General features: G+C 39.8%; 2 protein-coding genes across 4 annotated transcripts in view; one reads left to right on the forward strand and one right to left on the reverse strand.

The window, feature by feature from the left end:
* Positions 1–2027: 2027 nt before the first annotated feature.
* LOC114028525 (NADH dehydrogenase [ubiquinone] 1 alpha subcomplex subunit 5-like) lies at positions 2028–2334 on the forward strand. The gene is made up of 2 exons (XM_027842795.1): positions 2028–2097; positions 2210–2334. Exons 1-2 carry the CDS (start codon positions 2028–2030, stop codon positions 2332–2334), a joined length of 195 nt encoding a protein of 64 aa, XP_027698596.1.
* Positions 2335–5267: 2933 nt separating this feature from the next.
* The window catches only part of LOC114028524 (OTU domain-containing protein 3-like), a 42116-nt gene continuing 22154 nt past the window's right edge, over positions 5268–25229 (reverse strand). The window contains exon 9 of one of the 3 annotated variants that reach the window (XR_003567368.1): positions 5268–6190. The gene's annotated coding sequence lies outside the window, so the exon portion shown is untranslated. Of the gene's footprint in view, positions 6191–7127; positions 7184–17772; positions 18019–25229 lie in introns of those variants that run through there. The other 2 variants (XR_003567369.1, XR_003567370.1) reach the window with 2 other exon arrangements.

Raw genomic sequence — 25229 nt, forward strand, 5'->3', positions numbered from 1 at the left:
AATTAAGAGCTTGGTAAAAGAACTGAAGAAAAAGAACTCCTTAAAAATGAGAATTGGTCAAATGGAAACTAATGACTCCATGAGACATCAAGAAACAATAAAAAAGGGGCAGCTAGGTGGCGCAGTGGATAGAGTACCGGCCCTGAAGTCGGGAGGACCTAAATTCTAATCCGGCCTCAGACCAAACACTTGACACTTACTAGCTGTGTGACCCTGGGCAAATCACTTAACCCCAATTGCCTAAGCAAAAAAAACAAAAATAAAAATACAAAAAATCAAAAAAATCAAAAGTCTGAAAACAGAAGAAAATGTGAAATATCTCCTAGGAAAAAAAACTGACCTGGAAAATAGATAAAGAAGAGATAATTTAAGAATTATTGGATTACTTGAAAGCTATGAATAAAAAATTAGCCTAGACATTGTATTTCAAGAAATTATAAAGGAAAATTGCCCAGATATCTTAGAACCAGAGGGCAAACTGAAAGAATCCACTAGTCACTTCCTGAAAGAAATCATAAACTGTAAACTCCCAGGAATATTTAAAACAAAATACAGAGCTCCTAGGTCAAGGAAAAACTATTATAAACAGCAAAAAAGAATGAAATACTATAGAGCCACAGTCAGGATCACACAAGATTTAGTAGCTACCAGTACAAAGTAGTGGAGGGTCTGGAATGTGATATTCCAGAAGGTAAAGGAGCTAGGATTACAACCAAAAATAACCTACCCAGAAAAACTGAGTTAATCCTACAGGGGGGGAAATGCATACTTAATGAAATAAAGGACCTTCAAGCAGTCCTGATGAAAATACCAGAGATGAACAGAAAATATGACATTCAAACACAAGACTCAATGGAAGTATAAAAAAGTAAACATGAGTGAGAAATCATAAGGGTCTAAACAAGTTAAACTGCTTACTTTTCTATGTGGGAAAATAATTCACGTACTACCCATGAACTTTATCATCACTAGAGCAGTTAGAGGGGGTATACTTAGACAGAGTGCATGGGTGTGAGTCTATTAGGCTGAGATGATCTCAAAAGCAGAATGGAAGGGTAGAAAAGAGGCATGCCACAGGAGAAGGGGGAAGGGAGGGGAAGAATCGCAACAATCATCTCACATAAATAAGGTGTACAAGGAAGAGTATTTTACACAATGGAGGGAGTGAGCGGGGAGTGAGCGACACCTGAACTTCACTCTCATGTGAACTGGTTCAAGGAAGGAAGAATACACATACAAATTTAGTGTGGTTCATCTTACATAAAAGGGAAGTGGGGGGAAAGGAACTAAGAGAAAGTGGTGACAGGAGAGGGGGTTGTTGTTCAGTCACATCTGACTCTCTGTGACTCCACTTGGGGTTTTCTTGGCAAAGATACTGGGGTGGTTTGCCATTTCCTTCTCCAGCTCATTTTACAGATGAGGAAACTGAGGCAAACAGAGTTTGCTGAGTGACTTGCCCAGGGTCACACAGCTAGCAAATAACTGAGGCCAGATTTGAACTCAGGTATTCCTGACTCCAGGCCCAGCACTCTATCCACTGTGCCACGTAGCTGCCCTAAAGGGTGTGAGGGAGGAGATAAAAAGAAGGGTAGAGTAAGGGAAGCAGTGATTAAAAGCAAAACAGACTCCTGAGGAAGGGACAGGGTTAAAAAGAAAGAGAAAAATAAATAGAAGAGAATAAAATGGAGGGAAATATATAGTTAGCAACTATAATGGTGAATGTGAATAGGATGAACTCTCCCATAAAGCAGAAGAGGATAGAAGAATGGATTAGAAACAATAATCTATCAATGTTGCTTACAAAAAACACACTTGAAACACAAAGATACAACAGAGTTAAAAATAAGGTCCTAGAGCAGAATCTTATGCTTCTGTTGAAGTTTAAAAAAAAAAGGCAGATATAGGAATCATGATATCAGAGAAAGCAAAAGCGAAAGCAGACCTAATTAAGAGATAATCAGGGAAACCACATTTTGCTAAAAGGTAGCACAGACAATGAATTAATATCAATTCTGGGCTTTGTTGTCATGACCAGGGTGCTGAAGAAGACCACAGGTCTCACTGGACTAGAAGTATGTGAGACCCCACAGGAGGAGCGAAGATTATTTTATTCAAAGATTCTTGATGCTCTTGAGTTTATGCCCTCAAACGCAGCATATAAAAAGTACACAGAACAGATTACAAAGGCTGAACGTGGTAAAAGAGGAAACAGATCTTCAGAAACTAGAGGATAAGCTTCAGGTTGGCCAGCTAGAAGAGGATGAAAATAAATTATTACTGGCAAGAAAAATGTTGACATGGAAACCCTGGGAGCCTTTAGTGGAAGAACCTTGAGCCAACCAGTGGAAATGGCCATTATAATCAATGTTAAATATCTATGACGTACAATTTTTTAAAATCATTAAACATCTGTTTAATACTATTAAAACATTTTTTAATTATTGGAACTTTATTAACAGGAAAACTGAAACAAGGAAATTAGGGACAAAAAAATTAGTGAAAGATTAATATATGATAGGGATGGACCACAGTCGTTTTAATCTGAAAAGCATTTATTCATTAAACAGATTATTTTAAAATCTCTTAAAGAAAGTGATTGCACTGTAATTTGGAAAATCTAATCAGAAACTTTTTTTTAAAATCTTCAATCCAAGAACAAAGAAAGCAACAGAGACTAATAATCTAAGGCATGAGAAACAATCAGATATTGAAGTACAGTCTGGATAGGGTTTATGGAAGACTTCCTTTAGTATTTTTCAACATTTAGTTTAAAAGATGGTGCTGAGTTATGTTAATTTCTAGGAAAGAACAATCAGTAATTTCATTAAACATAGTGACAAAAATTTGTGGGATGTTGCCAAAGCAGTACTTAGGGGAAATTTTATATCTCTAAATGCTTGAATTTTAATTGAACACTTTTAAAATGCTGAACTGTTGTATGGAAAGCACTTGATTAGCCAAGATTCTAAAATTTATTAATTAATTGCATGTTTTTATATAATTGCAAGCATTTTTCCACATTCTGAAAGCAGAGATTTTCAAATTGAGGTTGACCTGCTTGGTTTTGAGTGTATGGATTTAATGAATAAAAATCTAAATTTAATATGTGCAGTTTGGTTCTCATGTATATTAAACAGAAATGTTTACTGAAAAAAAATATCAATTCTGAACATATATGCAACAAATGGCATAACATCCAAATCCTTGAAGGAAATGTTAAATGAGTTATAGAAGGAAAGAGACAGTAAAACTATAATAATAGTTATAACTACTAAGAAAACTAGAAAAGCAATTTTTAAAAAAACCAATTAGACAAGTTAGGCTCAGAATTAAACAAAAGGAAAGTAGGCTGAACTGCCTTCGGGAAATATCAAATAACCTTTGATGACCTCAAACTTCTCCCAGAAATAAAGGCCAGGCTTTTAAATATCAATGTTCTACCACGGTTGCTGAACGGCTATAAGAGAAAGAACACCACTATTCATGTGGAAATGAGTATTATACAGGACAATGAAGAAGTACATGGTCATTTGAGCAGGCTGCTATATATAAGTAATAAGGGACTTTGAAGAACAGTAGTCATCACAGAAATGTGTAATAGGAAGAGATGATGGGATGATGTTTAGTGGTGAGACTGAAGGCAGAAAAGCTTAAGTGCTCCAATGGCTTTCAGAAAAATACTTAAGTACTCCACTGGTATTAAGAAAGGCTGAAGAGGACAGCTAGGTGGCGCAGCGGTTATAGCACCGGTCCTGGAGCGAGGAGGATCACAGTTCAAATCCAGCTTCAGACACTTGACACTTAACTAGCTATGTGATGCTGGGCAAGTCACTTAACCCTGATGGCCTCACACACACACAAAAGAGAAAGCCTCAAGAACATAATGGGGAGGGGCAGGCATGGACAGGTTGCAATCTGCATTTTTGCAGAAAACAGCCAGATTAATGAGATCTTAAATACATTTTGGTATTTGAGTATTATATAGACTCATATTGAGCTTGCATTACAACAAAACCCCAAAACCTTTTTCATATAAACTGCTATCTAACCATGCCTCTCCCATCCAATACTAGCTGATTCTTAAAATTCAAGTTTAGGATCACATTTATCACTATTAAAGTTCATCCATTAAACACAGCCCAATGTTCTAGCCCATCAAGATCTTTTTAGAGACTGGCTTAATCATCTCATGTGTCATCTGCAAATTAGAAAAACATGCCATCTATCCAATTAGCTGATAAAAATATTAAATACCATAGGACAAAGTTTTATCTGTGAGGCATTCCACTGGAAAACTGCTTACAAGTTGACATGAAAACTTTACTGACTGCGCTTTGGGTGCAGCTACTAAACAACTCTGAATTCATCTAATTGCATTATCATCTAGTACATATTTCTCCATCGTGTCTACCAGAATATCAAGAAAAACTCTGTCAAACTTTGCTAAAATCTAAATAAAGCTCTACCTCATTACAGGGACCTACCAGTTTAGGGGTTCTGTGGTTTTTACCAGACCCGTGACTTCATTGGCATAAGGAGCTCCCAAGGATGAATTTCCTCTACCAGTGCAGATCAGTACCTCAACGAGGCCGCGGCTCTTTGTAATTATTGTCTTCCTTTTCGAGATGTTCACTAACCGGCTCTTTATTAATCTGTTCTAAAATCTCGCCAGAAACCAGTCAAGCTCGCAGTCCATAGTTTGCACAGTCTGCTCTTCTCCCTTTTCTGAAAAGTAGGACATTTGCCTTTCTCCAGTCCTGCACTGTCTCCCCGATTCTCCATGATCTTTCACATATCACTGACGTTGATTTAGCAATTGTATTTGCCCGTTCACTTGGTACTCAAAGATACACAGATATAGACATGTGGATATAGATTAAAAATACACACACTCTCAGAGATCTGAGCCAGGCGACTAGCATTCATAAAGGCAAGTGCCTGCTCTCTCTGTGTCTCTGCATTCACTTTTGAGACCAACTCCCTATTAATCATTTTTGGGATGCTCTTCACAATCCCTTCCAATCCATGGGTCCCTTGCCTTTGCAGGGAGGACAGAAACAAAGTAAGAATTTAGCACATCTACCCTGCTGTCAGTTACCACTGTCCCATACACACACAGAGTTCCATGCCTTCTTCAATCTGCCCTTCCCCCGACAGAGATTTTTAAAAATCTTTTTAAACCTTCTGTCCTTGGCTTTCCTTGCTCACCTAAATTCATTCCGAGGTTTGGCTTTCCAGTCACTGTTTCGACTGTATGTGTATGTACATGTTGTTCATTTTAAAAGATTTTTATTTATTTACATCTTTTGTTTTTACATCACCTTTACTTCCAAATATCTCTCTCCCGTACTCCCAAAGCCAGCCCTGGAAACAAAAAGTGAAAAAAGCAATTTCAGCAAAACTACTCAACACATCAAGGTAGTGCATTGAAGATTTCCCACCTCCAAGAAGAAGGAAGAGAGGAAGAGGTACATTTTCTTCCCCCTTCCCTGGGGCTGAATTACAGCGTTCAGTTAGAGGTTTTTGTTCTTTGCATTTACATGGTTTTAATCATTAGGTGTATTGTTTTCTTGGTTCTCCTTACTTCACTTTGCATCAATCAGTTCGAAGAAATTTTCCCATGCTTCTCTGAATTCTTCACATTAATTTTCTTATGACAAAGTAAGATATTCCATTACATTCACATATCACAATTTGTTTTAACCATTCCCGATCAACTAACATATACTTTATTTATAGTTTTTTGCTATTACAAAAAAAATTGCTATAAATATTCTAAAATATTATTATATGTATACTGGACCTTTCCTTCCATCTTGGACCTCCTTAAAACAGATGTTTAGCAGTAGGGTCTCTGGTAGGGTCAAAAGGTATGGGCATGCCAGTCATTTTCATAGCATAATTCCAAACTGCTTTTCAAAATGGCGGAACCAATTCACAGTCCCACCAACAGTCTGTAAGTGTGCCTGTCCCACAACCCCTTCAACATTAACACCCTCATCTTCTGACATTCTTCTTGAAAGAAGATAGCATGTATTTGAATTCATTCTCCATTTTTTTTTCTTGCTTCCAAATTTTGTTCCCTTTTTTTTTCAATGCAAGTTGGTTGCTGAGTTCTCTGTATGTCATCAGTCTCTTCAGATAAATCTCATTTTTCCTCACCAGAACTGTTTCCTTTGTGTCTGCATATCTGGTGGTTATGAAGAATTCAACAAACATTTATTAAATGCTTACCATGTGCAAGATAATAATAATGATAATGTTAATAGTGACAAAGGCAATTATAACAACTAGCATTTATATAGCGCTTTAACATTGGTAAAGTACTTTACAAACATTATCTCATTTTAACCTCACAACAATCCTGGAAGTAAGGTGCTGTTATTATTGTCCCTTTATGACCGTTGAGCAAAACTGAGGCTCAGGGTGGTTTGCCCAGGATTACACAGCTAGTAAGTATCTGAGGTAAGATTTGAACTCAGATCTTCCTGCCTCCAGGTTGAGTGCCATAGTCCCTGCACCACCTAGCTGTTTCTATGTATTATACAAAGATGAAAAATAAGAGTTTCTGTCCTTGTAAGACTTACAATCTAATGAGAGAAGAATGATATGGAAAAAATTAAGCAAAACATAGCATGTGGGGTGCCACATATGGCTCACATGGAGGCAGGAATAGATACATCTCTACAGACTCCTCCCTACAACCTTCTCCAAAGGAGACTTTAATTCCTGCCAACAGGGAAAGCAGGAGATTGGGGCCAGAGGCGGGCCCCTCTGCTTTCCTCAGAGAGAGGGGGTATATCTATCTGCTCCCTTAAATACTGTCAGACTAAGGGAAGTAAGTTTAAAATTAAAGCTGAACTTCTGGTCACTATTCCTTAATAGAGAAAAGGGGGTCCCCACGCTCTATATCCTAAGCTTGACCCCTTTCCTACCAAATGCCAGTTATACAACGAACACACACAGCAGGTAGCAAAGAAACCCACTTATCCAAGTCAATAGCCCAACAGACATCTGAGAAGGTATACACAGGCAATACAGAGTGAAGGAGCTCTCCCATTGGGAGCATCCCAGATCTCACCCAAAGGAATAAGGACATGATCCAAGTTCTACCGCTTGGCTTCTTCCTAGTCTTTCTCCCCTCACATCCCAGAGGACAGGCTGGAATCCTACTATCTTCTCTCTGAGCAACAGAAGTTAGATGAACCTGAAGGGACCACAGAGACCGCATTTCTCTTCTAACTCTTCTCACTCTCACTAACTCGGATGTGAGCAGTGACTTCTACCAATGCGGGGAGCCTCCCACGCCAGCATGCTTTGGGGCTGGGGGTACGATGATAACAAGATAAAACGTGATCTATCTACACCAGGGTATCTGTGTCAGAGAAGGCTTAATGCAGAAAGTGGCATCGGAACTGGACCTTGAAGGAAGGGAGATGGGGGACAGGAGAGACAGGAGTCCATTCCACGCACGGTGGATATTACAAGCTACTACACAAAGATAGGAGATAGATTGGAATACAGAGTTACTTGGAAAAGAGTAATATTAGATGAGGCTGGACAGTTAGGTTAGAGCTCAATTATAATGGGTCGGGGGTCAGGAGTTCATATTTTATACAATAGGCACTAGATGTTTCAGAAGGAGTAAAGTGAGATAAAAATTAAGAGGGAGTGTGGTGTAGTGGATCGAATGCTGGACTTAGATTCAGGAGACATGGGCTCAAAACCTGCCTCAGATACTTACTAGCTTTATGAACACAGACAAGTTATTTAATGTTTCAGAGGCCAGGTTTCCTCATGTATAAATTAAGGATGATAATGATAGTAAGATTTGCCCTATATTCCTCAAAGAGTACTGAGGAAAGCACTTTGAAAACCTTCAACTGGCATTGAAACGTGAATTATTTCACACTCTGAATTATTTCACATTTCACATTTCAAAATTATTAAATTAAAAAAAAAAAAAAGAAACACGGCATCCACCATAAATTGTCCAAAGGAGAATCTGAGAGACTCGCTTCAGTCCCATCAGTTCTACCTCCAGTTTTGGCTCTGGCCCCACTAGGAAGAGGATGAAGTTTCAGCAACTGCATCTGTTAAATGGAGAACCTCGTCCCCACACATCTCATTTTTGTGCTTCAAATATCATCACTAGTCGGTGATCCTTGGGCTCTATACACTATAGAGGAATATGGGCTATGCTCTGTCCCAACCCCACCTAAGCCCTCAGCTCAATGAAAAAAAAATTACAATACCCCAGAAAACAAACATTACATTTGCTAGTAAGCCTCTACTAAAGTCTTTCTCCAATGTCTCAATGTGGTATGAAGGCTATGCAGCTGAATACAATCCCTGGCTGGTTCTATCAGGCTGGAAAGGCTTTGAATAAAGCCTCTACATCCATTATGTGAGGACCAGCCTCCCTAAGTAATGGGAAGAGAACTTGACTTAAAAGAGAATGAACAGATACAAATCCTGGCTCTCTTACAACTTGGGTGACTATGAGCTTAACTGCTTTGGGACTCATTTTCCTCATGTGTAACAAAGGAATGAACTAAATTACCTCCAAGGTCCCTTCCATCGCTAAATAGAGAGGCCCATGATCCTAGACTGACAGATAAAGCATATAGTAAATATTCCTTTTTCTTAAGACATTATGTTCTCCAGGAGTATAAAGCAAGGCATTTCCTGCCCTCAAGAAACTTATATTCTAATGGGGAAAGACAACACACAAAAGGAGCTGAAAAGTAGGAAGGCTGGGAGGCAGAGTAGAAGGAGGTATTCATACAGGGGCAAGTTTCAGAAGGAGTCTGAGGAGTCATGGGCTGGACCAGGTTCAGAGTAAGCACAGATGGTACAGGTTCTTCCTCAAACTCAGAGAGATTCCAGGATGAGCCTGAAAACGGCCACTGGGGAGGAGGTCAGCTGAACCAGGCCTGGAGTACGCAAAGCTGACACGAGTGTTTCCTCAAATAGAGGTTCAGGAATGAACTCACCAAGCACAACAGGAAAATGTAAAGGTGGAATTGTTCATGCTCACCTGAGGATGATGAAAATAATCCACTGAAAGAAGAACAGGGCTGAGATCTACGTCCGTGGAAGGCACACCCACAATGGTCGAATCACAGACCAAGCAATCAAACAAGAACCATTTATTAAGCCATTATTCTGTGCGAGGTTTCACGCTACGCACGCTCCTGACTTTATCTCCTCATTGGCAGCATTCTCCCCTTGGAGGTGCCTCTTCCTATGACCCTCTCTTCTGATGGGCGAGTGCCTGGCCCAGACCATTTCATGAGGCAGGCACACTTCATTCCCAGCTCTACTCATCATTCTCCACACTCCTCCACCTCCCCACCAGCAACATGGCCCCTGAGCAGATATCTTCCTTGATTTTCTAATTCTCGCCATTACAATGTACAAGTCTGTGAAGATCAGCTTTTTTGCTTATATTTCTATCTCCAGTGCGTAGCACAGTGCCTGGCACTGTATGCACTTAAGAAATGTTCTATCTAGAGGGCTGATGGACTCAGGGCACAAACCAAAACACATTTTCCTTTCTTTCTTCCTCTTTTGCCTATGGACACAGTTCATTTGGGAATTTGTTTTATATGACTATACATATTTGTAATGGTCTTTGCTTTTCCAGCCTTCTCAATGAGTGAGGAAGGGGGTGGGGGAAAGAGAGAAAATTTGGAACTAAAAATAAAATTCAATCTAAAAGAAAAAAGGCAAAAAAAATGTTGCCATTAAAAATAAATCGAATGACCCTAAAAACTGTTCTATTTATCTCTCTGAATTTCAACCATACTCTCAACTTATTCCCACACTCCCAGCCTTTGCTTTAGTCGTACTAATTCTGACTTACAACCCTGTCTCCCAGCTCATCTGCCACCTGCTGCCTATTACAATGGGGATGGTAATGAATAAGAACTTTGTTTTTGGATGAAATAAACCAGATTTTGAGCTGTAGAAGGCCAAGAGGTAATAGAAGTATAATGTAATCCAAAACAGGAAGCCTGTCACCTCTTCAGCCTTTTATTTTCTGTAAGGCTCTACAGCATGCCTGACCACAGAAAAGCTAACAGTCAAGACAGACAAGTGAGTCAAGGATGGACCAACAGCAGAGTATCCAGGAATCAGTGGTCAATAAAAAGCCACCAGTAAACATGACGCATATCACATAAAGCTGAAGCAAAGCCTATCTCATATAGGAAGTCTCTTACACTATTCTTGTCACTGGAACCAATGACATTCTTCCCAGGATGACTATGGCCAGGCCTGAAGGTTCAAAGGCTATTTCATCACAGCAATTCAACGTACCTGGCAGATCCTAACACTTCTACCTCTGTCATTCCTAGTCACACCAATCCCACTGTCCTCACAATGCCTGGAAGAGAGTTGAGGCAGAACCATATCTCCAGCTATCTTGGTTTAAATGATTTTACTACTCATTCCCAGGTCAACTATCCAGAACAGTGAAGTAGGCACTAGCATCTAAGAAGAGCCGCTGATGATACTTCTAGGTCCCTTCTCACAAAGACATCATCCTAGTTAATGCTGACAAAAATCCTACTTGCCTTTTCCTACAAACTACCCCTCTGCCCTTGCTTTAAAACAGTTCCTTGCTAAGGGCATCCCTCCACACCTTTCTTACATGACTACATTCCATGAGACCCTTGTTAACCTAGGCATTCTTCACACCTACTCCAGACACTCTCAGTTCACTCTCAGGGGAATCAGAACAATCGGTGAACAAACAGTGAAAAGGGTTCACAACAGTATTCCCTGAAGGTCAAGCTTCACCCAATCAGTGTACCCTCCACTACCCAATGGGAACCACTCCTTCCCAAAAAAGATCCCATCAGCACATAACAACCTCTAAAGCTGAGACTCTTAATCCAGGATCCATGAACTCCTTGAGGTCTGTGCCTACATTATGAGGATCCATGAACTTAGATGGGGGAAAAATTACATCTTTATTTTCACTAACTTCTAACTGAAATTTAGCATTTCCTTCAATTATTTTAAAATATTATTTTGAAAAGAGGTCCGTAGGCTTCGCCAGACTACTAAAAGGATTTATGACAAAAAAAAAAAAGGCTAAGTGTCCTTCCCATAAACAACTGGTGATCAAATAACATGTTCAGAAATTTAACTTTGTTCTTCTAATTGATTCAAGTCTTCAGCCACATCCCCAACTAAAAGACCATGTTGGTTCTGACACCAGTTAGCTCTGCAACCTGGAACCAATCATTTCTCCAGCTCTCAATTTCATCATCTGTAAAATAAAAGGGTTGGCTAAGATAATCCCAAAGGTCCCTTCCTATTGGATATTGAATGCAGAAAGCAAAGAACAGATGTGACTGTTGAGAATATTAATCCTGAGTCTCCCTCCAGGGTCCTACAAAGGCTTCTTGTATAAAACCAAGCCAGGCAGTTTGCTTATGCTTACATCTAGAAGCAATGACAATGCTTCTTGGAGGGAGAAGAAGGGGTGCAGAGCAGAGACGCCATGCAGGCATATTTGTGATTTCTCTCTGTTTTATCTGCAGTAACACTTTCATCATGTCACTACCTTGCTTGAGAACTCACAAGGGTTTCTTATTGCTAACTGAATCAAACCCAAACTACATTATGGCTCAGAATCCCAAGCCCTCAATAATCCTGCAAGGGAAATGACTAGATCTTCCTGACCTAGCACTTCATATAGGCAGTCGACAGTCGGTCCTAAGTTCAGACAAGGTCTGCACACTGTCTCCATCTCCCAACTACCCTACAACTGCTTCAGACAGCAACCAGAATACAGTGAGCCAACAGAACCACCTAGTGGTTGTCCCTGAGAACCAATCCCAATCTTTCTACCACCACCTTTCTTCTCTTCAGGGAGGCAATACATACACTGTGTTCCCCCTTTTTTCTGTCTTTTCCTGCTTACGGCTCAGTTAGTTCTATTCTACATTAATTCTTGTCTTAAACTGAGTTAAATATACACACATCCTTTTTACTTCTGTCAATATCTGTCCATTTGCCTTAAGGAAAAATCTATCTTGATCTTTTCTCTCAGTTCCTTTGTTCTGTGCAAGAACTAAAGAAACCATCTAAACTGTCAGTAAAAGCCACAATTTTAGTGCTTATCATACATATATATTAGGGGGAAAAGTAAAGTCATAAATCTTGAAGTGAAATTAAATATAAAGAAGAAATAGTGCCATTCTCTTCTAAAGCCCCTAAAAGTTTCCAGAATTCCCTACTAGATTCTCCACAAGTTTTCATCTACCTCTTCAATCTCTTCAAATTAAATCTGCTTTTCCTCAAGCATAATCATTCAAGAAAACTATTTGGCACAATAGAAAGAGTACTGGATTTAGCTTCAGAGACCCTGGGTTCAAAACTTCACTCTACAATTTTTAGTATAACTATAAACAAGTCAGTTAACCTCTCTGGGCCTCCATTTATTCATCTCTCAAATGATGGGATAGGATTTGGTGACCTCCAAGGTCTCTTCCAACTCTAATCTTATGGTCTCGTTTTTTATTCAACTTTAGATTTTCTGTTTTAACTACCAGAATTTGAACAATTATTTTCCATTGCAAATGTACAGCATTTTAACTATATTTCAGGTTAAATAAGTCTTTATGAAACAACTAGATAACTCATGATGAGGATACACAAACTTGATGAAAACAAGGAGGGAAGAGCGGGGAGAGTGGCTGACATAAACCTCACTTACGTGAACTGGTCAAAAGGAGGAAAATACACATTTACACACATACACACAGATACACAGAACTGGGTATATAAATACTTTTCACTCAACAAGAAAACAGGAAGGAAAGGGGAGAAGGGGGATGGGGATTTAGAGAGAGGGCAACTGACTTATCATGTGTACCACCATTGTTTCAATGGGAAAGTGTAGCCCAAATTCCAAGTAACTGGCTTACATATAAATATCTTGAGCACAACCCACTTATTAGTTGGGGACTGCCTGTACTGTCTTCTGCTGTTACTAAGAATCAAATAACCTAAGAGCAGAAAGGGCCATTAGAGTTCACTTAGTTTAATCATATTTTACAGATAAGGAAACTGAGTCCTAGAAAGATTGAGAGACTTGGCCAAGGTCACATTGTGTGTTTTTGCCTTGAGCTCCAGTGTTCTTTTCATCACACCTTGTTTCCTACTATTTCCAATGTCTTCTCACAAACTAGATGTTAAGCACGTGGAGGGCAGGGATCATGTATTAAATTTATTTGTGTCCCCCTCAGTGCTAGCACAACAATAACATCCTTGTTAGATATGAATGGGCCCAAACCAAACTGAACCCAAACTTCACAGAACAAATCCCCTTAATAAAAGGATTTGTTCTATAAAACTTGGACTCAGTCAAAAGACCACACCCAAGGACCTAGAAGGCCACATGTGGCCTTGAGGTCGCAGGTTCCCTCCCCCTGGACTATATGATCCTGTGCCCTTCCAATTCTAGAATTCTGTAATCCTATAAAGGAATGAATATATGGAAAAGCATTTATTAAGTACTGGCAACTTGCTAGACAAGACTACATACTGCAGATGCCAACACGAAAGCAGGCACTGGCCTCAGGGAGTTTACTGTCTAATAAAGGAAAACAGTAGCACAAGCAGGGGAAGTGTGGCCAAGGAGAGATGTTTTGGCCTGAGAAGGAACAAGGATGATGAGTCAAACAATGGGGAAATTAACTAACAAATCCTTTCCAGGAATGGCAGCGCTGGTATGATTACTGTAGTCATGGCTAGAGGTACAAGTAGGGAGATGGGGAGGGACACATGGCTGCAGAGCAGCTTAGCGAAATCTGCTCAGACTAAATATGGAGAACTCTCCCCAGGCAGGATCCCAGAGCCCCAGGTTGGGAGCTGGACAGCCAGTAAGGGTTCAAGGTAGAGAGTGAAGCAAGTCACAGGAAACCTGTAAGTTACATAGCAGGAGGCGTTCAATAAGTATCTTGAAAATTGGAACGAAAATTGTGTTTATATTTCTGATTCTTTTCATGTTAATCTGGAAATTTGGTTCCAATTTTATTGACACTGTTTTTCTGTTCTTTTATACTCTTTCGTGAAAATGCCAGTCAAAGGCATCCTTCAGCTTTGTGTTCAGGAGGAAAGGAAGTTGAGGAGGAGGGAGAGAGTAGGAGGTTAAGATTTATTGATATTCAAAAAAAAATTTATTGATATTCAACTATCATAATTATTTACAGCAGGTTTTGTTGTTTCTCACAGGAGACACAGATTAATTTATATGAATAATAATAGTTCACAGTTATATAGCACTTCAAAATTTATAAAGCATTTTCTTTACGACCACCTTGAATAGTATGTTACTGTAGTGTATTTATTACTATCATTTCACAGATCAGGAAACTAAGGCTCAGAGAGGCAAAGGCCTTTTCTTTGGTCATGCAATTAATAACTAATAATATAACTAATAAGAGGTGGGCTTCAAACCCAGATGCCCTGATTCTAAATCCAGCATTCTTTCCACTGTATCATGTTGCTTCACAGAAATAGGTCCGTGGCTCAAAACTGCCTGAATTAAGTTCATTCACCTTCAACAGGCAAGTGTTGAGAAGTCATTAACCTCCAGAGCCCCTGAACAGGTCCTCCCAGCAACTGAGAGAAATAAAACTGGCTAGAGAAGTAATATGCAGAATTTTTTCCTTAAGGGTTGTTGACTGTCATGTGTTTCAAGATCAAAATGCAGACACTGCCAAAACTCAAAAACTGATTGAAAAGAGATTAAAGCCAGGGAGGAATGCAGGGGAAATGCATGCTATGCAAAAGATACCAATAAAAAATTATTTTAAAAAGAAATCAAGGCAGCCTAAGCAATCCCCAGAGACTTTCTAGAAGCAGAAACAGCATTTGAAGAGATCTGGTTCCTTTCACTTTCTTCTCAAGCTAATACATCTAGAAACCATGTATCCTAAATAAACCCTGTAGTTGAGAACCAACTTTAAGAGTCATAGTTACATGCCCAAAGGGCTATAAAACTGTGCATACCCTTTGATCCAGCAATACCCCTGCTAGTTCTATAGCCCAAAGACCTCAAAAAAATGGAAAAGGACCTATATGTACAAAAATATTTATAGCAGCTCTTTTCGTGGTGGCTAAGAATCAGAAATCAAAGAGATGCTCATAGATTGGGGAATGGCTAAACAAGTTGTGGTATATGATTGTAATGGAATATTATTGTGCTGTAAGAAATGACAAGCAGGATGATTTCAGAAAAAAATTGGAAAGATTTACATGAACTAATGCAAAATGAAGTGAGCAGAACCAGGACGTTGTACACAGTAACAGCAATTGATGAACAACTATGAATGACTTAGCTATTTTCAGTAATACAATGATCCAAGACAACCCCAAAGAACTCATGATGAAGCATGCTATCCATCTTCAGACAAAGAACTGATACTGTCTGAATGCAGACTAAAGCATGCTACTTTTCTCTTTCTTTTTTGAGTCTTCTTGTACAAATTACTAATATGGAAATGTCTTACATGATTGCTTATGTATAAACTATATCGAATTGCTTACTATCTCAGGGAGTAGGGTAGAGAGTGAGTGAGGGAGGGAGAGAGAAAGGGAGAAGGACGGACAGAATTCAGAACTCAAAACTTTAAAAAGAGATTAAAAAATTATTTTAACATGTAATTGGGGGGAAAATAAAATATTATTTTTAAAAAGTCACAGTTATGGAGAATAAAATTAAGGGGTGAGAGAGGATTATACTGGGAGAAAGAGAAAGAAAGAGGTAGAATGGGGTAAATTATCTCACAAAAAACAGACAAGAAAAGGCTTTTACAGTGGAGGGAAAACGGTGGAAGGTGAGAGGGAATGAGTGAATCTTATTCTCATCAGATTTGGCTTAAGGAGGGAATATCATACACACTCAATTGGGTATGGAAATCTATCTTACCCTACAGGAAAATAGAGGGGAAGGGGATAAGAGAGGGGATGATAGAGGGGAAGGCAGATTGGGGGAGGGAGTAATCAGAAGCAAACATTTCTGAGGAGGGACAGGAGAATAGAATAAATGGGGGGTGGGATAGGATGAAGGGAAATATAGTTAGTTTTTCACAACATGACTACTATGGAAGTGTTTTGCACACATGTATAATATGTATCGAGTTGCTTGCCTTCTCAATGAGGGTGGGTGGGGAGGGAGGGAGGGAGAAAATTTGGAACCCAAAGTTTTAAAAACAAATGTTAAAAATTGTTTTCATATGCAACTGGAAAATAAGATATATAGGCAATGGGATATAGAAATCTATACTGCCCTATAGGAAAACAGAAGGGAAAAGGATAAGAGAAGGGGGGATAGAAAGGAGGGCAGATTAGGAGAAGGGGTATTCAGAATGCACACCATATTGGGGTAGGGGGAGGGACAAGATGGGAAGAAAATTTGGAAGTCAAAATCTTGTGGAAGTGAATGTTGAAAACTAAAAATAAACTAATTATAAAAAAAAAGTCACAGTTACAGGTAACTAAGCTTTTCTCCCATAGGTTGTCAGAATTTCTCCAAGCAGATAGGAAGATTTTCTTCCTGCAATGTGTGTAGCTCTGATTCCATTTTGTCAGTGCCTGGAGGGGTGGAGGGGGGACAGAAAGGGCATTATGCCACAGCAGTGCTCCTTTTGTGACTACAATAATCTGAAGGTCAAATCAATCAGTTAGCAAACATTTAATAAGCACCTATCAAGTGGCAGACACTATGCTAACTACTGGAAATATACAATAAGTCCAAAATAACGAAACAATTGCTGCTCTCCTCAGGCTTACAAAACAAAAGGGCCTGAGGCCAAGGGCCCAAGACACTAACGAGACTACTGAGCCAACAGGATTGCTCCCACTTGATCTCCAGGACAGTCTAATTCTCAACCCAGGGAGGGAATCTCAGAATAACCATATGCCCCAGCAAAGGCCTACCCATACCATAATGCCAGTCTATCCATCTCTGGTGGTCCTCAAAGACTAGCAGCCACCATCAAACTTCCACTTCAACTAGTACAGTTGGGAGCTGTCTCCACAGGCTTAATTAAGGTTGCAAAGATTTAATGACCTCAAGTTGAGTCCTAGGACTGATCTCCACATGGTCATGGCACACAATAAACTTTTTACTTTGAGTTTTCACAGAAACTCTGTATCACAAGAGACCTGAGAAGTGATCCAGCATAACCTACACTCAAACAGTAATCTCTCCTATGACATTTCTGACGGGGGTTATCCAGGCTCCACCTGAAGACCTCCAGTAATAGGGAATCCACTGTGTCCTGAAACAACTGAAATCACTTTTGGACAGAGCTAATTGCCAGGAAGCTTCTCCTTGTTCAGTCGTTGTTCAGTCGTGTCTGACTCTTCGCAACTCCATTTGGGGTCTTCTTGGCAAAGATACTCAAGTGGTTTGCCTTTTCCTTCTCCAGCTCATTTTACAGATGAGGAAACTGAGGCAAACAAGGTTAAGTGACTGAGGCCAAATTTGAACTTAGGAAGATGAGTCTTCCTAACTCCCAGCCCAGCACTCTATCCACTGCGCCACCTAGCTGCCTCAGATCAATCCAAAATCTTCTGCTGGTGAAAAGAACATTTGATTTGAGAGTCAGAATACTGAGATTCAAAGCCCATCCCTGCCATTTGCTGTGTGACCTTGAGCTAATCCTTCTTTTTGAGTTCCTTGAAAGCAAGGATTATTTTATTTTATCTCTGTATCCCCTCTGCCCAGCAAAGTAAATGGCTGCTGACTGATCTCTCTGGACCTCAATTTCCACAGGTTTCCATTTCCCAATGAAGGAACTGGATTAGGTCCCCGTAAGCTCTAAATCCTACGACTCTGCTTTGTCTACCACCACACACCTTGACTCTTCTCATCTTCAGACTAAACATGCTCATTCGAAGGCCTTCAACTGATCTTCAAGTGTTGTGAATTACAATTCTCTCACTCTGTTCATCTTCTTTTCAACATGCTCCAATTTGCCAATATCTTTCCTAAAACACAACAGACAGAGATGGCCACAATACTCTCAAAGTAGGCTAAAAAGGGCAGAGAGCAGTAGGACTCTCTGGATGACTCCATAAAAAATTCTCACCCATGACATGGCAGCGAATTTGATAACCAGTGAATCAGTCAACAAGTGCCTACTATAGGTCAGGTTCTAGGCACTAGAGACACACATATAACTAGGTACCAAGTAGTGTGAATAAGGAATCCCTTGAAGCGAAATCACAATAAAGTTATAATTATGTAAAATCGGGTTTTGGTTTTAGTCCAATGGAAATATGCAGTGTGATTTAGCAGAATTCATTACATGCACTAAATGGACATAGCTGTACAAAAATGGGAGAGTACTTGCCCTCAAAGAGTTTACATTCTCCTAGATAGATATACGTTCACAGAGAAGTAAATATAGGATATACGCTAAATAAATACACAATGACTTGGGAAGAAGGATTAATAATTCTGAGAATCAGAAAAGGCCTCTTGAAGGAAGTGTCACTTGAAACGAGCATCAAACAAAACTGAGCATCAAACAGGTTTTAAGACACAAAAGAGAGAAGGGAGAACATTCCAGCCATCAGGGATGGTCTATGGGAAATGGAATATCATGTGGGGGGGGAGGGACCCACCCCTACCAAGCACAGTTTTGACACTGTAGTAGAAAGGACATGAGAGGAAATACTGTGTAATGAGTCTAGAAAGGTAAGCTGTAGCCAGGCTGTGAGAGGCTTTAAAATACATTCATGTCTATCTTTCATCCTAAAGGCAATGAAGGACCACGAATCTTCTTGAAGAGTGGAATGACATGGTCAGAACTGTGCTTTAAGAATATCAATTTGGAAAAAAATTTTTAAAAAAAGAATATCAATTTGGCAGCTATAAAGGATGGATTGGAAAGGGTAAAGACTGGACTGCTGGGAGACCAATTAGGAGGCTATAGAAATAGTCCAGGTGAGAAGGGATAAGGGGCTAAAATAGCATGGTTGTGGTGAATGGAGAAAAAGGGACAAATAGGAAATAATGAGAAATGAAGAACCGACAAAGAAGACCAAGAAGGATCAGTCCAGCAGGCAGAAAGAGAACCATAAAGACCATTGTCATGAAAACTCAAGAGAGTATCAAGGAGGGATCAACAGCGTGAAATACTGAGGAAAGGTCAGAGATCAGACACGAAAAAAGACAATTAGATCTACCAATAAAAAGACTCCTGGTGATCTTGAAAAGAGGAATTTCAGTCGAATACTGGGGACAGAAGCTGGACTGCAAGGGTTTGAGAAGTAAGTAGAAAGTGAGAGGTCCAGATGAGGAATGGTAAGTAGCATTTTCTAGGAGTTTGGCTATGAATAGGAAGAGAGAACTAGAATGACGGATTGAAGAAATGGCTTTTTAAAGATAAGGGAGATTTGAGCATGTTTGTAGGCAGTAGGCAAGGAGCCAAAGGATAAAGAGGTGTTGAAAATTAGAAGGGGGAGGGACAGACAATGTAAGTGGCAAGTCCCTAAAAGAGATAGGAGAGGATGGGACGGAAGGAACAAGTAGATAGGTTGGCAAGAAGGGCCAACTCATCCTCCAAAAGTAAAGAGTAGAATAGGGAATGATGCTAAGATAATTTGAGGTGGGGAACTGGGGATGAGGGAAGCTTACAATAGCCTCACTTTTTACTTACTTTTAAAATAAATGTTTATTGATCCTTTGCTTTTGTATTACCTACATTTCCTAACGTATTCCTCCCCTCTTCCTCTCTAGGAGCCATCCCTTAACAGAAAGAAAAAAAAGAGAGAGAGAAAAAAAACAGTTCAATAGAACTAGACAATATATCAAAAAAAAGTCTAACATTATATGCAGTGTTCCATAGCAATAGTACCCCCTCCACAAAGATGGGGGTTGGGGTGGTGCTTCTCACATCTCAATTATTTAGTGACGGTTGTTCTATTTACATGGCTGCAGTCATTGTGTCAATTGTTCTCCTGGTTTTGCTTACTTCACTTTGCATCACTTCATGTTTAAGTCTTCCTATGCTTCTCTGCCCTCATATTATGTTTTACAGCACAGTAATAGCCTATTACATTCATGTATCATTTTGTTTAGCCATTCCCCAACTGACGGATACCAACTTTGTTTCCCATTCTTTTCTACTATAAAAAGTACTATTATAAATATTGTGGTGTAAATGGGGCCCTTCTCTTTGTCACTGACCTTCTTGGAGTATATGTTTGGCAATAGTTTCTCTGGGTCAAAGAGGTGGATGTTTTTGTCACTTTCTTCACATATTCTGAACTGCTTTCTAGTATGATTGAATCAATTCACAGATCCACTATCTGTGCATTAATATGCTGACTATTTCTATCTAAGTTAGTTTGCTGGATATTAGATAAAGGTCTAGAATTGTTTTGATTTGTGTCTCTTAATAATTATCTGGGGCATTTCATATGCTTGTTAATTTTTTTCAATTCTTTTGAGGATACTTTCTTCATATCCTTTGTTAGTTGCCTATATAACTTAGATGAGGCCCTTATTAGAGATATTTGATAGAAATATTTTTTGCATTCAGATGTTTCTTATCCTGGCTGCATTAAAGGTATTCAATTTCAAGTGTTTTTCCTTTTGCAAACACCTCTATCTAACCCTTGTTTGGTTAATCTGCCCCTACCACTTCTGTGAAAGGTGCCTGATCTGTTTTGTTTTTTTTTTTTGTGGCATGAGCTTAAATATTCAGGTCATGTTATCTATTTTGAATTTACTACAATATATGATATCAGTTGTTGGTCAGCCCCAGTAAAATATGAAGCAAGGTGCTCTTGCTGAGAGAGAAAGAGGAGAGACTGCTACAGATGGTTTAAGAATAACAGACATCTGAAACAATAGTTTGATGAGGAGAGTGCAGTAAGAATCAAGCAGGGAAGGCTAAAAGGATTGTTGTAAAGTAGTAAAAGCCCAGTTAAACGTGGATAACAAATCTGTAGCAAACCCAGTTAATACAAGCTGTGCAATTCGCTCCAAGGGCATTCAGCAACAATTGAGCAAGTATTCTGAAGGCAGACATGAGAGAGATCTAGGGTTAATGTTTAGAAAGGGATGAGAAGTGGCAGATTAATGGGGCAAAGAATCCAAGGGTCAGAGACAGAGTCAACTTTTTGGTAGTTTTCATTATTCTATTAAAGACTTACTAACCCAACTGAATATTGCACAGTTACTCTGCGGAGTGCAGAATGTGTCTTCTATTTCTTCTGACAAGCATGACTGATAATATACAAAGCACCTAACCCTCATTCTTCTGATTCCTATATTTGAGCTCCTTAATGACACCTTCTACAGACTGCCTTGTATTTTTTTTTAAACTTTTCACATTAAATCCAGATGAAAAAGCATTTATCAGGTACCTATTATTTATTGTGCATATCTTTAGTAGACTGCGACGCCAGGATTGTGTCCCTGGTCCTGTTCTACTCAACATTTTTTAAACACAAATCACTCCACTGTCTCTAAGGATGACATGTAACCTCCTCCATTTGGTCTTGAAAGCCCTAACCCCAACCCACCTTTCCAGACCATTCACACATGCTGTATTCCATTCAAATTGGCCTACTCACTGTTCCCCCAAACTCTCCATTTCCTTCCTCTGAGTCTCTGCTTAGGCTGATCCCCATACCTGGAATGCTTTCCCATCTTGAAACCACTAGATCCCTTCTGAGCACGTCCAACATGAGTCTTTTACAAAAGGAAAAGTCCTGAGGAACGTTTCCCTGCTCCCCACCACCCACCAAAAAATTTTCTTTTTACTTTGCATTTTCTTTGTATTTTGTATCTCCTTATTTGTCTACATGAGAGGCAGTGTGACACTGAGAAGAGCACTGGATTAAGAATCGGACCTGGGTTCAACTTCCAGCTCTGCCACTCAATAGTCGTGACCTTGGACAAATCACTTAACCTCTCTTGTCTTCAATGGCTTCACCTAAAGATGTGGGAGTTGGACAAGATGACTTCTAAGGTTCCTTCCCACTGTAAATCTATGATCTTATGCTGTTTACCCACAGCAGAATGCAAGCTCCTTAAGGATAGAGACTTCTCTTATTGGCTTTGTAACCATCCTCGGCCCTGCCCTCCCAGACACTCACACAGTGTCTTACCCAAAGTAGGTACTTGATATATGCTTATTGAATCAAAGGAGTTTGGTTGAATCAAAGGAGTCACAGGAGTTGGTCAACTGAATTAAAATCCTGAAAGATCTGAACAGGCTAAAAGAATGACATTTAATAGAGACATATGTACAGTTCTATGCTTGGGAATGAAAAGTCAACTTCACAAGCACAGGATGAGAGACGTATAGTTTACTGAACTTCCAAGGTTCTTCTAAAGGTTCTGATGAACTTTTTTCTGCACCTCCTCCCCAAATTTCCTTTGTACTTCCCTTTCTCTCTCTCTCTCTCTCTCTCTGTCTGTTTTTCTCTCCCGCCCACATACACTTTCCTTATCTGTCAAATTAAGAAAATGGACAAAATGATCTCCAAGTTCCCTCCCATGTTTACTTCTCTGGTCCTATGGACTGTGGGACATAACAGTCCAAAAAGGATACCATTCTCAGGTCCCACTAATAGAGGCAGTGTCTAGGACAAAGGAGATATCTGGGAATATTTCAGGAAAGGCACCGAAAAGCTAGAATACAGCCAGGGCAGGGTGACCCTGAGGGTGAGAAGCCTGTGAGAAGGATCAACTGAAAGAACCTGGAATGATGGACAAAATAAAATAGTGAGAATAAGATGGCCATCTAAGAATTTTAAGGGTTGAATGTGGAAGGACTACTTTGCTTTGCTAGACCTCAAAATATTCAAAAAGCAACGAAGGGTGAGGGAAATTGTAGAAGAGAAGATTTCAACTTGACACAAGGGGTAATTAAAACTGTTCAAGCAATGAGAGCTATCTAAATGTAGAATCAGTTGCTGTGGGAGGCAGTTCCCCATTAACTGGGGCCTCCAAGGTGAAGTTAGGTGACTTGCTTTCATTGATGTTGTGAACTGAAGATGCTTCTTGCCCCAGTGCTGTGGAGGATGCAATGATGAACAAGATACACCTCAATGCAGCAAGAATGGTAAAGTCTATACATATTCTTAAGTAATTCAATGGATCTGTGATCTCATCAGTATGGGTATTCCCTGTCACTGTTGCTACCAATCAATCAACGAGCTTTTATTAAGCATTTACTATGTGGTACATGTGTAGTGCTATGCCTACAAAAAAAAATAGCAAAAATAGTCTCTCAAAGAGCTAATATTCTAATGAAGGAAAAAACACGTCTATAATAGGGATACAAAGGATGCATAAAGAGTAGACAAAAGTAGATGTAACCTTAGAAGGGAAAGCATTTGGCAGAACGAAGCATTTGAGTGGAGTCTTGAAAAAGGCTACCGACTGAGTCAGGAGAGCATTCTAAGCATGAGAGACAGATCACAACCCATCCATGCCTCCTCTTCCTGTGTGATTCTTGCTCACGCCTCTCCACAGAAGTTCACCCAACATGTTAGAGGCCTCCCTTTAGATCTTTTGATATCCTGTGGGTACCAAAGTAATCCTCTAGCCATCCATTATTCTTTGCTTTTGCTATATAACTGGCCCACTTCCTTTGTTGATATCATTCAATGATATCTTCTCCCTTATGCTCCACCTTTAAATCATCAATGGACACATGCTGTAATGTGTGTGCTGACCCTGTATCTTTCCACTGCCCTTTGGGTGACGCCTCCAAATCTGATTCCTTAGAGACAGCAGTACCATTGTTCTCAGCTACAGAGCATCATCAGGAGAACATTTGTGTTGAAAAATATGGGGTTTTGTATCATCTTAAGCCACCGGGGAGAATTAAGAGACTTCGAATGCACTTAATGCCAAATGCAAACCACCATCGGCATTATCCCTTCTATTCAATTCTAGGCCTGACTTGTTGTCCATCTGTAGCCTCTATCCCAAAGATACAGGAATTGATGTACTAACTCAATGGATTGGCCATCTAACTCCATGTCCTAGTCTGATCAACAAGAATTTTTCATCCAGTTAGCTTTTCCTGACAGGTAGTAAGCTGAGCTCTCAGGGGAGCAGCAGGGCACAGTGGAAAAGTGCTGGCTCTGGAGTGGGAATACCTGGATTCAAACGCCACATCACCTATACAACCTTTAGCAAACCACTTAACCTCCCTGGGACTCAGTTTCCTCATATGTAAAATGAAGGCTGTGAACAAAATGATCTCCGACCTCCCTCTCAGTTCCAGAGCTGTGATCCTTCCTAGCAATGTCTGTGGATAATTATGGGATTCACTAAATAGCCCTATAATGTTTTGGGGGCTTGATGAAATCAGAATAATATCACTGGCAAATAGGAGCATCTCCAGCACCTTCTTGTGGACCTTCCACAAGACACCCTTTCTAAAAGAGCGAAAGCTATGAAAGATATTAACCAGGAAATATGTTCCACATAGATGTCCATCAGTGTCAGGGATCTGCATAAAATTCAAATAAAATAATTCCCAACTGATAGAGATGTTAATCCAACTGCTATTTTCAGATTACACTATTTTAATTAATTCAAGCCTGATCAGCGCTTAGAAGTCCACAGCAATGCTAAGGAGGTCAATTTAATCAACACCAAAAAAACAAATTGTCCAAGCCGTGACATGTAGCTTGACAGGCAACCCATAGAATGAATCCTTCAATGTATGTATCTTAGATAGGTGTTACAGATGGACAGTGAGCTGGATCCAGAATCAGGGAGGAGGAGGTAGGAGGAGACAGGATTCGACGGTATCTGGGAAACTGTGCAGTGCTTTCAATGATCCCAAACTACTTGCTGGTGCAAAAAGCCCTTCTCTGTGGCACCAATGGTACTTCTTCCCAGTGGCTTTCAATGGTATCATAGGGATACAAAGGATGCATAAAGAGTAGACAAAAGTAGATGTAACCTTAGAAGGGAAAGCATTTGGCAGAACGAAGCATTTGAGTGGAGTCTTGAAAAAGGCTACCGACTGAGTCAGGAGAGCATTCTAAGCATGAGAGACAGATCACAACCCATCCATGCCTCCTCTTCCTGTGTGATTCTTGCTCACGCCTCTCCACAGAAGTTCACCCAACATGTTAGAGGCCTCCCTTTAGATCTTTTGATATCCTGTGGGTACCAAAGTAATCCTCTAGCCATCCATTATTCTTTGCTTTTGCTA

Source organism: Vombatus ursinus, unplaced genomic scaffold (genome assembly GCF_900497805.2).
Source record: "Vombatus ursinus unplaced genomic scaffold, bare-nosed wombat genome assembly UNPS02014884.1, whole genome shotgun sequence".
NCBI classification, from domain to species: domain Eukaryota; kingdom Metazoa; phylum Chordata; class Mammalia; order Diprotodontia; family Vombatidae; genus Vombatus; species Vombatus ursinus.